The sequence below is a fragment of the Oenanthe melanoleuca genome, chromosome 1 (genome assembly GCF_029582105.1).
Source record: "Oenanthe melanoleuca isolate GR-GAL-2019-014 chromosome 1, OMel1.0, whole genome shotgun sequence".
NCBI classification, from domain to species: domain Eukaryota; kingdom Metazoa; phylum Chordata; class Aves; order Passeriformes; family Muscicapidae; genus Oenanthe; species Oenanthe melanoleuca.
Genome location: NC_079333.1, coordinates 45,646,499 through 45,659,380, shown reverse-complemented (window position 1 = coordinate 45,659,380; position 12,882 = coordinate 45,646,499). Strand labels below are relative to the sequence as shown.

The 12,882-nt window shown below is 39.0% G+C and overlaps 1 protein-coding gene across 1 annotated transcript in view; it reads left to right on the top strand.

Moving 5' to 3' along the window:
• The window catches only part of LNX2 (ligand of numb-protein X 2), a 59,183-nt gene that overhangs the window by 27,740 nt on the left and 18,561 nt on the right, over window positions 1-12,882 (top strand). Inside the window, exon 2 of the mRNA XM_056485140.1 lies at window positions 4,916-5,428. Coding sequence (XP_056341115.1) covers window positions 5,028-5,428 — 401 coding nt within the window. The 5' untranslated portion in view covers window positions 4,916-5,027. The remainder of the gene's footprint in view (window positions 1-4,915; window positions 5,429-12,882) is intronic.

Genomic DNA, 12,882 nt, shown 5'->3' with positions numbered 1-12,882 from the left:
AGGTCAAATCTGCCTTGCCAGGACAGGACTGCCTGAGTTTTGGGTCACGTGAAACCTTCACCATAGCTGTTATAATTTTTTCCATATGCTCCCTTGCTACACTGGAGAGGGATAAGGAAGGGTGTTCCTGTGATGCCAGGAGGCAGCAAAATTTTGAGATCTCATCTCTGGGATGAAGAGAAGGAGCAACCAATACCCAGTGGCCTTTAATTGAAGGGAAAATACAAGTGGACAGTTTTTCACCTGCTGCTAGTTTAAACTACACAGAAGAAATTTATCATTGATTAGTGGTTAGATAGATCTCCATGCAAACACATCCCTCTGGTTAGAGAGTTTTTAGGTGCAGAACTGAGATTTGCATCCCAGCCATTTGGGATAAAGTGGAGTCCTCCAAAGGAATAATGCTATCATTCATCTCAGGGTGTTCTTTTGACATGTGCTTTTGGTTGAGAAAATTCCATAGACAGTTGTAAACAAAGTAGAAAATTCGGGTATATTAAAGGTCATTTTAAAAGAGATTAGTTGGTAAGATGGATATTTTGTATAGTTGTTTACTTTGGGGGTATACTTTTTTTTTTTTTTTTTTTTTTTTTTGTAAAATTTTGAACAGTCAGTTAATGGGCTGTAAATCTTTAGGATTTTAATAAGATAATTTAGAAATAGATTGCTTAAATCTCTGAGAGCATTAATTGTAAAATACATGTTTCCATTCACTTCAAACTGGAAATAGTGTTACTTATTTGTGACTTATGTAAAGACAAGTGCAGGTAAAAGGTTAACTTACTGCTACCAGTAAAAAAGTTCCAGTTTGCCTGTGGTTTGTTTGTTTATGTTTTTGTTTTTCTTTTTTTTTTTTAAATAGTGCCCATTCAGACAGAAGAAATAAATATTGTGAAATCTGATGTAGGTATAAAGCCTGACATCTAATGCTTTTGTAAAAGTGGTTTGAGCTTCTCCAGAGAATGTTCTTTGAATCAATAAATCAGGACTAGAAGAGACCTAAAGATATGGCTGTCTTTTTCGGTCTAAAATTGCTCTTGTGCACACTCCACTTAAAAAACCAAAATAAAAATTTGCACAGTTGGATGTCCAGTCTTGCCCAGTTCTCAAGTGGATTGTAATTTAAAACTGAAAGCACTATTTGACTGCTTTAATGAGGTCCTGGGAAAATTATTTTCTAGGCAATTACATGACCTGAATAACAGGCCTGGCTGGTTCTTTTACCCACTTCATATTTTTTATAATTCTGGTTATTTTTCCTGTTTGCAGCTTTCCTGGGCTGTTATCATCCTGTGGAGCTGGTGATCTGCCGTGATAAGAGATACAGAAAATAATGTAAGGGATGCAGAAAGAGGGTTGAAGTAGGGTATTAAAAATGGCAGTGCTCTGGTATTGTGGATTTCAGGGATATAGTACTTTATATCAGGGAAATTTAGACCTGACCTGTCATCCCAGCTGTTGCTCAGAACACAGACTCTGTGTTTGTCAACTTTTTGTAAATAAGTTGATATTTTGCACTGGGAACAAACAGTAAAATGTCTTAAGAATAATAATTAGGCAGCCACAGTATATGATCAGTAAAATTCCTGGCGATTTTTTCGTCATGGAATGTGCTTGCCCCAAGTATAGCACAGCAGTGTGAAAGTAAAGAAATCTTCATTTTTTAAAATTTTCTTTTTTCGAGGTGGTTCTGTTTTAGTTTTTTATTTATGTATTTATTTTTGTTGGTTTATGATTTTTTTTTTTTATTTTTTTTTGTGGTGGCAGTGAGATTTTTTTTTCCTTATGAATCTTATGATAGTGTAATCCACTATTTCTTTCTTCCACAGCTCTGCTGGCAGAGAGGTGGTGGAAGGGTGGTCACATCAGCTGCAGAAGAGGTGGTGGGCTTAGTTTACATGGCATTTATTGATGGTTTAAGTTACCAGGGCAGTGGCAGCACCGAGGCAGTGTCAGCCACCACCAGGAGCAGCCTCTCTCTGGCCTGGGGTAGCGCCTCTGCAGCAAAGCACAGCCCAGGGCACCTGTCCCTGCACCAGCAGCATTCAGACACTGGGATGGGTCGGCCATAGGAACAGGTGTGTCTGCTCACCTTCTGCAGTGGTAGGCAGTGAAGTGACTGCCTGTGTCAAGCTCTTGGGATTACACTAAATAGAGCCTTTCTCTGGGTATACCTGTCCTAATAGAGGAGGCTTGTCATTATAATTTTTTACGTGGGAGTGAATGCCTAATTGCTCAATAACTTCTTTGGTTTTACATTTTGTTCAAAATTTAAAGGAACTTGTTAAAATTTTTAACACAAAAAAGGATTTAATTACAACCTCCTAAAAGAAAAATGCAGATATCTTTGACTGTAGCCAGTTATAGAGGTCAAAGTATATCGTGGGTTTATTTACTGTATGGCACTGACTCGTGGTCTCTCACAGACTGCCATGTGAGTTATATGGACTTCAAAGGATAAAAATGCTAGAAGCCTTCAAGGAGGTGAATTTGGGATGGTCACACACAGGAGTCCTGACTGGATCTCCTTTACAGTAGTGTACAGAATGGTGTTGGGTTTTTCCATAGTCTCACTGATGGTCTTCATCTTGCTCATGGTGGGAAGTGGAGGGACAAGTACCAATATCCACACTCCTTGTGACCAGTGACAGGACTCAAGGAAACAGCATGAAGCTGAGGCAAGGGAGGTTTAGGTTGGGTATCAGGAAGAAGTTTCTCACCCAGAGGATGGCTGAGCACTAGAATGGTATCCTCAGGAAAGGGGTCCCAGCACCAGCCCGACAGAGTTCAAGAAGTGTTTGGACAATGCTCTCAGGCACATGGTGTGATTCTTGGGGTGTCCTGTGAAGGGCCAGGAGTTGGACTTGATAATCCTGATGGATGCCTTACAACTCAGAGTATTTTATGATTCTGCATATCAGGACTTGGTCCTTTCTTGGGTTTTTGGTTGCTTGGAGAAAGAGGAAGAGTCCTGGTTGTAGTCAGTAGTTGGAATAGGGCTACAATTTGAGCACACACTCGTACAGTAGTTTTTGCTGCCTGTTCTGTGTCACTTTGCTCTGCAGGGCCTGTTGGTGTTGCACATACCTCCAGTACAATACAACTTGTGCTATTTATTCCTCCCCTGGTGCCTTGACTGACAAAATAATTTGATAAGGCACAAATCAGTGCTGTGTTTTTCTAGAATATTTATCTGGTTTATTTTGTATTACATAAAGACCAGCCATTAGATGGGTCGCATCCCTTCTGTTTTAATCCAGCAGCCTGAATGCAGAGCGAGAGAGCTGTGGTTTGAGCACGAGGGCTCCATGCGCTGCTCTCCTTATCTGATCTCCAATCTTTGAGCTCTTACATAATATGTTTAAGACTGTTTTTTTGACTAATCTCTTTTGGGGTCTCATTTTGCATTCTTAGTCTCCAGTAACAAAGAACTGGTATGCTCTTCCCTTGTGAAATCCTTTCCAGAAGGTGCACATTATCTACTACGAGACAGGGCAATGATGAGCATCAATTTCCATGGCAGAATGGAAGCCTGGATTACAAATTACTATTTAATCCTTTTTGCGTCAAAGGATATAATAATCCTTGTAAAATGTGCTCTAAGTCTCGTGCTTGGCTGTGTGAGGTTATGGGGCGAAAATCAAAATAGGGAATCTTGTAAAAAGTAAGACATGGGGAAATGGATGTGTTTCACATGAATTTCAGAATGTTTGTGTTGGTATGTGTAGAACTGCATTTCAGCAGTCAGAAATAAAGATGATGGGCTGATACCTAAACTACTAGTTTTCATTTCTCTGTATCTTTTCTATTGCTTTGCTAGAAAACAGTCTCTGAGTGTTGCTTGCTAAATTGCAGTAAATAATTTAGGTACAAAGTAAACATTGCTCTAATTTGATTTTTTTTTTCTCCACCCACAAGTGAGAATGTTTACCAAAACTAACAAATACAGAGGTACCTTAAGACTATGAGAAAATTTGTTTTATTTTCTCAATCGTCATGCTATGTGTGTCAATCAGTGTGATTCTGTAAGGGAGGAAAAGGTAAATAAGGTTGGGAGGGATAAGGATTTAGTGTTTGAAATTGCAGACTGGCTGCACAACTTCCTGCCCAAGCAGCTATTTTAAGAGGAGCAAAGGTTAATAATATAAAAAGTTTAGAAAATAAATCCCGTAGTGACAGACCTCGAGTCCTTTCTTGCCACACTGAGTGTGCTGTAACTTCATTAGGTAGAAAGCAAAACAAGTAAGTTGCTTGAAACCAGTAGTTTCATATGATTGGTTTATTCCATGTTTTTATTACTGGGCTCTGTACTCAATCAGATGGGGCATACTGGATAGAATCTGTCCTTCTTACTGTGTAGCAATGCACAGAGAAAACCTAGAAGTAAGTGATGATATATCTGCAATATTACTAATGGAATGAACCAGGGTAAGCCGTTTGCTGCTATTTTCAATGCAGTGTATTTAGAACTTTACTAATAACCTAATATTCTGTATAGTCTAAATCCTAAAACCAGAGTAGGACCAGATTAAAATTGTTATCTCATATTAAAGAACACATTTAATTATTTGATCATATAACCATCATTCCACAATAGGGTATTTTTGTGCCAGATACTAATTGCATGCTTCTAGTGTGACAATGCATAATGTGGTGTCCTTGCTGTCACAAAATGGTCATCTTGCAGTTGAAGACTGCACTGCACCAGCCATAAATTGTTTGTGTTGTAAAAGGATTCATATTTGTAGAATTTTTTCTGTTGTTCTTTTCTATGACAAACTTACAGAAAACAGAAGGAATATTCCCCTGGTCTATCTTGCTGTTGTATTTTGGTAAACCCAGCATTCAAATGTTTTGAAGGGAACTTCCATATTTCCTGCAAAATGAATAATTTCTATTTCTTTATGTGTTGCAGAAAATGACTGAAGAGCATATATAAGTCACCCTGGAAGAAGTTGTTCTGTTGTGAGCTTTTCGTGAGCATCTGCATCCTATGAGAAGGATCTGTCAGCCTTCTTAGCTGTAAAATGGGGACTACAGGTGATGACATGGCTGCAGTGGAGCAGAATGCCTCCTTGAACCCTCTGTGCTTTGAGTGTGGCCAGCAGCACTGGACAAGGGAGAACCATCTCTACAACTACCAGAACGAAGTGGATGATGACTTGGTCTGCCACATTTGCCTTCAGCCCTTGTTGCAGCCGTTGGACACTCCCTGTGGACACACTTTCTGCTACAAGTGCCTAAGGAACTTTCTGCAGGAGAAGGATTTCTGCCCACTAGATCGAAAAAGACTCCATTTTAAACTCTGCAAAAAATCCAGCATCCTTGTTCATAAACTGTTAGACAAGCTCACTGTTTTGTGCCCCTTCTCTTCCGTGTGTCAGGAAGTGATGCAGCGATGTGACCTGGCAGCACATCTTAAAAACAGGTGAGTGCTGCATGTGCTTGCATTGCATTTTCCCTAAGGCTTGTTTGTGGCCAGTTTGTGTAGCAGTAGAAATTGTGGGCAGGAGAGGGGGAGAGAGTTGGTAGTGGCTTTTAAATTCACAGTAGAAGACTCTAGGAAATGGTCAGTTTGTAACTGTGCAGAGGCAATGCACTGGATTACCCTTTTTTTGTGTATCACACCAGAAAATAGTGAAGACTGCTTGGTGATAGCCATAGGGAGAATGACATGGATCATTAGAGATCTGAAGAAAACGATTTATCACAAAAATAAAATACAGTGGTATTTGATTACTGTAGGGGAAGAGAGGCTGAGGGAGTGGGAAGATTAGAGATGTGCAAACTGTCTCCAGAGAGGAGAGAACTAGTGTAGTAGGAACAAAGAAGATCAAGTTCAGATTTTAGGGGAAAAAGCTTTTTAATGGTCAGGCACTGGCATGGACTGGTTAGGCAGTAGTTGTCCATTCCCCATTTTTAGAAGTGTTATGAACATGTTAAACAAACTTTCATCAGGAGTAGTTACATCAGAATTGATCCTGCTTTGAGGTAGGCAGATGGACATGGTATCTCTCAGGACTGGTGGACCTTCTCTGCCTGCCCTCATTCAGTCCAGGGACACTGGTGACCATCTGGACAGAAAGGTTAATTTGGGAAGTGCATGGACCTACTCCATGGACTTCTTTCCAAGTCTATGTCTCTGTCCAGTTGGAGACTGTCTTGGTGAAGAGTGATGTTGCAGAGGAGATTGGGAGCATGTGCCTGCAGGCAAGTGCTCTGCAAAGGGAAAAGGACAGACACCACCTGCCTTGGAAATTGTTTGTTCACATTCATATTTCCAGTGTGCCCTCTTCCTTTTTCCTCACATCCCGAAGGCTTCTGGGGATTCAGAGGTCAGGAGGATCCTGGGCATGCAGAACATGCAGCAGCCCTGTGGACTGTGGTGAGCGTGGAGGTGCTTGGGTATTTTTTGTTACTGTAGTTTGGTGTCCATGCCAGGGAGGTACAGGGACTAATTAGGAGCCTTTCTCGCTAGTTTTTTATCTTCTTTGTTTTTTTAATTCTCCACATGGCTTCCATGTTAGCTTAAGCACTTGCTTATTTACTTGTGGCAAGTAGTTTCTGATCTGTATGATGACTTGGGTATGGTGAGGAGACCTAACTGTTTTATGATTTATAATCCTGGTATTTAATTGATTCGGTTTTAATGAAAGGCAAAATGCTAGCAGGACTACTGCTAAGTATTTGATTCATCTCTGCTTTCCCACTGTCATATCCCTCACTTCTTCAGTCCTTTTTCCTTGGTTGACATTGTTTTGAATGATATTAGGGCTGTTTACAAGAGGGTCATGTAATCTATTTGTACATAGAGCACTGTGTATGAACTCTTTAAGTATACATGAAATATCCATTTACTTAATGCACAGGGTTGCTGTGGAATCCAAGTGAGCTGAGTCACAGGCTTTTCGTGTATGTCGGCTGGAAAAAAGCTTTCAGTTGCAGAAAGCTGCTCATTTTCAATTCCTTCTGTTGTCTTGGTTATCTTGGCTGATACACGTTTTGAGTATATGGTGATTTACAGTTTTCAATTAAGTTTATTTGCAAACATCTGAGCACCTATAAGTTATCATTGCTGACATAAATGATGGCAGCAACTGAATATGGATTAGTGAATCCAGTAAACTTCTACTACTGATCATTACATTTAGAAAAGTAATACAAAATTCAGTATTATTGTAATTGTCAGCATTGATTAATATAAACCAACAAGTCTCAACAAGCCTTTACATGAGCTGCTTTGTGTTTCTAAAGAAGGCAGTATGGTTGGTTAATTTTCACTGTCTAAAACCCTTCACACTGGGGTTTTTCCAGTTTTTTTTTTTTTTTAATTGGCTTCATTTGAGCATAAAAACTGGAAGAAAATGTCATTGTATCCACCAGGTGCCTCAGAGTGTAAGGAACATTACTGCAAGATTCTCCCACAAGGAGATGAGAGGCATCAGACAAAAATCTAATTACTTCACAGTCACTAATTGCACTCCATGATACTTCATTGCACAAAGAAAATATTCCTGATTTCTCAGACTCTTGAGTTTCATTACATTCACTTGCAAACTTGGTTTTTAAAGTTAAACAGAGTGATGTAATACGATTTAAAGGGAAGAACCACATGAGTCATGCTCTACTGTTTTTCAGTCTCTTGGTATAGAAAATTTGTTAGAGTCTAGTAAAGTAAGTGTCAGTTTCATTCCCTGGAGTTGTTTAAGGAAGGACTGGATGTGGCACTCAATGCTATGGTCTAGTTACGTGGTGAGGCTTGATCATGGATTGGACTCTATGGTCTCAAAGGTTTTTTCCAACCTAGTTGTTGCTGCAATTTCTAAATATCAAAGGTAAATCTATGAGAAGAAAATCTGACAAAAAGTCAATGAGATTTTCTTTGTATGATTTTAATTGAGTTAATTCTAACAGGTTATTCAGAAGTGAAAGAAGTCTATTGTACAAAATATATTGTGAAATTCTTACAACTTTATAATGTGTTTATTGCTTTTGGGTTGGGCTTTAGCTTTTGTCTCCTGGATTTCCGTATGGTAGCTTAGGTTACCATTTTAGATGGAGACATTTTTCCAACTGGGTAACACTGCAGATGGTTTTATAGTCAAATTAACTTTGAACTTTATATAGTATTGCATTTCTTGGAATTAAAGAAACAATTGAGCTATTCACTGTGTGTCCCTCAGCATGCCTAATATATGGGTCTAGAGTAACAAAATCCATGGGAAGACAAATTTTAAAGGTACAGAATTTTATCATTCAAAATCCTGGCAATCCCACTTATTTTGGTGTTTATGGCAGTGCTGGTGAGCCCTGTTCTTCCCACACTCTCCCATGTTAGCTGCAGGTACTGTCCCTGCCTGGCACTTTGGAGCACCAGTAGTGAAGAGGATCTATGGGATTTAACATTCTTCTGTGTAAGTGGATAGGCAACAGATTCACAGTTTTTACATGCCCTATGGACTCTACCCATAGCTGAAAAGGTAAACAATCCCTCTTGTGGTTGTTCTCTGCTCTGAAGCCACTTCACTCCTTCTAAGCTTCTCACATTGTTGAGTAGGAGAGAGAACTATGCAACAAAACCTCTTATTTTATTTTTCCTTAGTCTTCTCTGATTCCCAAACCTAGATAACTCCTGGTGCCTTATTTTCCTCACTTTCTTTTTTCCCTTCGTTTTTTTTTTTTTATTTTTTTTTTTTCCAAAAGAGTTACTAAGACCCAGACATTTAACTTTCCAAAGCAGCACCAGGTTTTACTTTGAATTGCAGCTGTAAATCATGCCAAAATTACTGCTTAAGGTCACTTTGCTGGCAAGGTTTTATGAGCAATAGCAAAGGCACTTGGGTTGCTTCTTTGCAGTCTTTGCTTAAGTACAGCTCCTGCTTGGAAAATGATTTAGTGCAACTGGTTTGAGGTTATTTAGTGTGTTTGCTTTTATCAAATCACTAGACTGGGCAGAAGCTGATGGCGTAGGTTACAATGAATTCTTTCTTTTCAGTAGTCAGTGAGCAAATGTGTTTTTCAAGCTCCTGCTGTTATTCTGCAGAAATACCCTGCAAACTACATCTTAATTTTGTATGAAAGCTCTTTTTATCAGCAAAGAGGGATTGCTGCTGGTGTTCCAAGAAGTCAGCTTTTAAATGAGAAATCCAGCAGACTTGGCTGTAAAAAAAAATACAACAAAAACCCACCAAACAAGAAGACCCATTTTTCTTCTCTGTCTGATATGAATTAAGAGCAATTGAAGGTAAAAGCTATACTCTGTCACCATCCAGACCTCAGCAGAAGCGGGTGCTGAATAAGAAGTTGAATATAAGCAGAAGCTAATTTTGCATCCCTAGAATAACTGCCCTTCAATCTTCCTATTAAGTAACATTACTCAGTTGGTTTAGCTAGGTAGTTTTAGTATCATAGAATAGTTTGAGTTGGAATCTTACTCTTGAGCATCTTGATTCATGAAAGAAATTAAAGAATTTCTAAGAATTTTTGAAACAATTCTGCCTTTGTTCTTGCTCGTAGACAAGATATTGTGGTTTTTTAGGTAGGTATGAAATACCATTTCTCTAAGTTTGAATTCAACCCTTATTTATACAATTTGTTTTACGAGAATGTTTTTATGAGTAAAAGAATCCAATCTTCAAAGCTTGTTTGGATTACAAGGTGCCCATCTGTGTACAAAACTTGTTACAGGGTTTAGTCCAAAATGCTCTTTATCCCAGATATTTGGTATTAGTGAAAGTGTGCACCTCTAGAGATTTATTGGTCCTTAACTGTTACAACTGCTGCATGCTTTTGCTGTTTGTGAATAATACATTCTTCCTGCCAACAAAAATCTTTTTATGTTGCAAGTGGAAAGAAAAAAATATCCGTATAGATGTGCTTGAATATCAATACAGGGCTTTGCTGCTTGGTAGGTGGCATGCTGTGTTTAAAGACCTAGGAACTGGCATCCCATGAATTAATATCTCTGTTAGGCTGCTACTTTCCTGGCAATGCAGTTGCACTGTACTAGACTGAAATTTAGAGTCTATTACAATTACTGGTTAATTTGGGGAAGAATCTGGGGGGTTTTGCCCTTTTTTGCCTCACACAGTAAGGCACAAAAAGGATTCCACTGAACTGAGTAGGTGTGCTCACAAGGCTGTTTACATTTCTTGGTACTAGCTTTTGAAATTATAATTAAACATCATTGGCCAAAATAAACCTCAAATCTATTTATATTTTGTATGATGACTTTCATCAGCTGCCAGGTAATGATGGGAGAATGTGCTCTGTGAAGGAGGGTGGAGGAGGACCTGACTGTGGTTTAGAAGGCTTTGACAGAAATAGGACACTTCCAGGGATGAGTTTCGTGCTGTCCTGATTTGACACAGCTTAAAAAAACCCCAAAACTCTAAGGTGTGCTTTGCCACCTCAAGCAGGTCCTTTGGGCTCCTCAGGCCTTTTGAGATGGCTGAGTCAGAGTCAACAGCAGTGCAGTGGTTTGTAGGAGGTATCTAAGGAAGCGTCTGGCTCACGGCTGTAGTCCAGGAAGGCTGGACTCTGCTGTCATACTCAGAGGGATTGAAGGGTGGTTCTCTGACAGTGTTGGTTTTGAACTGTTTGTTTACCTCTTTGCTGAGAAATCACCCCTTCTAAAGCACAGCCATTCAGGGACAGAAAGGACACACAGCTTGGGCTGGTTTTGTCCTAAATTCTTGTGAATCAGTGTAGGAGAGCATGTCTGTCTGAGCTCCCAGCAGACAAAAGGTTTTCTCTGCAAGAGCATTTACCTCTTGCTGTGTTGCTGCAGAAGTGAGTGATGTTGGAGATTGTTCCTTTTTTTTTTTTTTTTTTTTACTTTTTTTTTTTTTTTTTTGCTTGTTGTTGCCAGCATTAAGATTTGAGGAAGCATGAGGCTAACCCATCAAGGTAAAATATGTTAGAAATACTAAGGAAAATAATAGCATCTTTCCTCCTCTTGTTCTCTTGGGACTGTTGTTTTGAGGTTGTGAAATAGTCAATGGTAGAAATTTCCTCCTGATTTTCACCTGTAATTGTGTGTCTCTGGCCACCAGACAGATATATTGGCCAATTAGTCCTGCTTTACCAGTGGTTTTCTGTAGTAAATAGTGTCTGGGCAAAGCCAAGAAATAGGGTTGTGTCCCATCATTAAAATAAGGGAAATGTTTTCACAGAGCAAAACCTTTGAAATAATTTTCATCTTTCCTGCTTACACTTGCTTAACTTTGAAGCACAAAATGACCAGCAGTTGCTTTGGGAAAAGCCCCAAGGAATTATTTCTGAAATGCATCGTGACATAATACGAACTGTCTCTAGTGTATGTTTTTATGCATATTTCAGTTGGGTTATCTTTGTCTACTCTTCTAAACATGGAGAACACAAACCTCTGGGGAGGCCTTATAGCACCTTTCAGTATCTAAAAGGAGTATAAGAGAGCTGGAGAGGTATTTTTTTGTAAGGGCATGTAGTGATAGGTTAAGGGGAATGGCTTTAAACTGAAAAATGGTAGATTTAGGTTAAATAATAGGATGAAAATCTCTACCATGAGGGTGGTGAGAAACTGGAAGAAGTTTCCTAGAAAAGCTGCAGATGCCTCATTACTGAAAGTGTTCAAGGCCAGGCAGGATGGGGCCCTGAGCAACCTGGTCTAGTAGATGTTCCCTGTCCGTGGCAGCGGGGATTTAAACTAGATGATCTCTAAGATCCCTTCCAACCACAACCACTCTACCATTCTATGTATATCATTAAAAAAAAAAACAAAACCCTTGAAAATACCTATCTATATATCTAATGTTATGTATGTATATTAGCAGGTTATCTTCAAAATCCATGCTGAAACAGTCTAACCATATAATTACCAAATCCCTTTTACAGAATGTCAGAACAGAACTGTGATTCTCAAAACATTCTGCTTTAATAAGTTAGGATGTCATTAGGCTTCTGCTGTTTTTTACTCTGTTAACACATTTCTTCTTTTGCAAGAATAAGTAATTTCTTCTTTTGTTATAACAATCTGCTAGGTTCCAAACACTGAATCCTTTCAGGAATGTGGCTACTTTTTTTCCTGACATTGCTACAGTGTGAGTGTTTTTAGGTGGTCAGCAGCTTCAGAAGCAGGAAGTTTAAGGACATCAAATACTGTAAGAAGTGATTTATCAGACACTGGCAAAACTGTCACAGAGCAGATGTGAGATTGATATCCACATCTAATTATGTGCACGTAAGTGCAAGACAATTCGATAAATGAAAGCTTTACATAAACTTGCAATATTTTGGCCCTTTTTTGTAATAAGGTATTGTAGGCTTTTAAACATAAGCAAAAAAAATACTGCATTAAGAGTAATTGAAACTTACAAAACTGAGTTTGTAGTGAAAAGCATCAAATGCTGAGGGAGCATTGTTGCATAAGGGAAACAAAAATTTCACCTGCTATGTGAAGTCAGAAAGAAAAAACAGGAGACAGGAGGGAGATGAGAGCACCTTCTATTGGGCCAAGAGCTGTTACTTTTGCTGAACCTCTTATACAGATTCCTAGAGAGTTTTCTTTCAGTATTTTAGCACTTAGATCGCAGTATAGGTACTATTTTAATCTCTTTCCTCCTTTGAATGAGCCCAGGAAAATATGATGCTTAATCTTTCCAGCAGGTTATCTTCCAGAAACTGAAATGTACAGAATCCATGTTCTAGTGGAAGGTGACCCTATCCATGGCTGAGGGGTTGGAACTAGATGATCTTTTGGGCCCTTTACAATCCCAAACCCTTCTGTGATAAAATAATAAGTCCATGTTCAGAAGGTGTTACAGCACATTGAGCTCATGGCCAAAAAACTGCCTAGTAGAAGTTTTGTGAAGAAAGCAGTATTGGGGTTTTGTCCACTAAAAG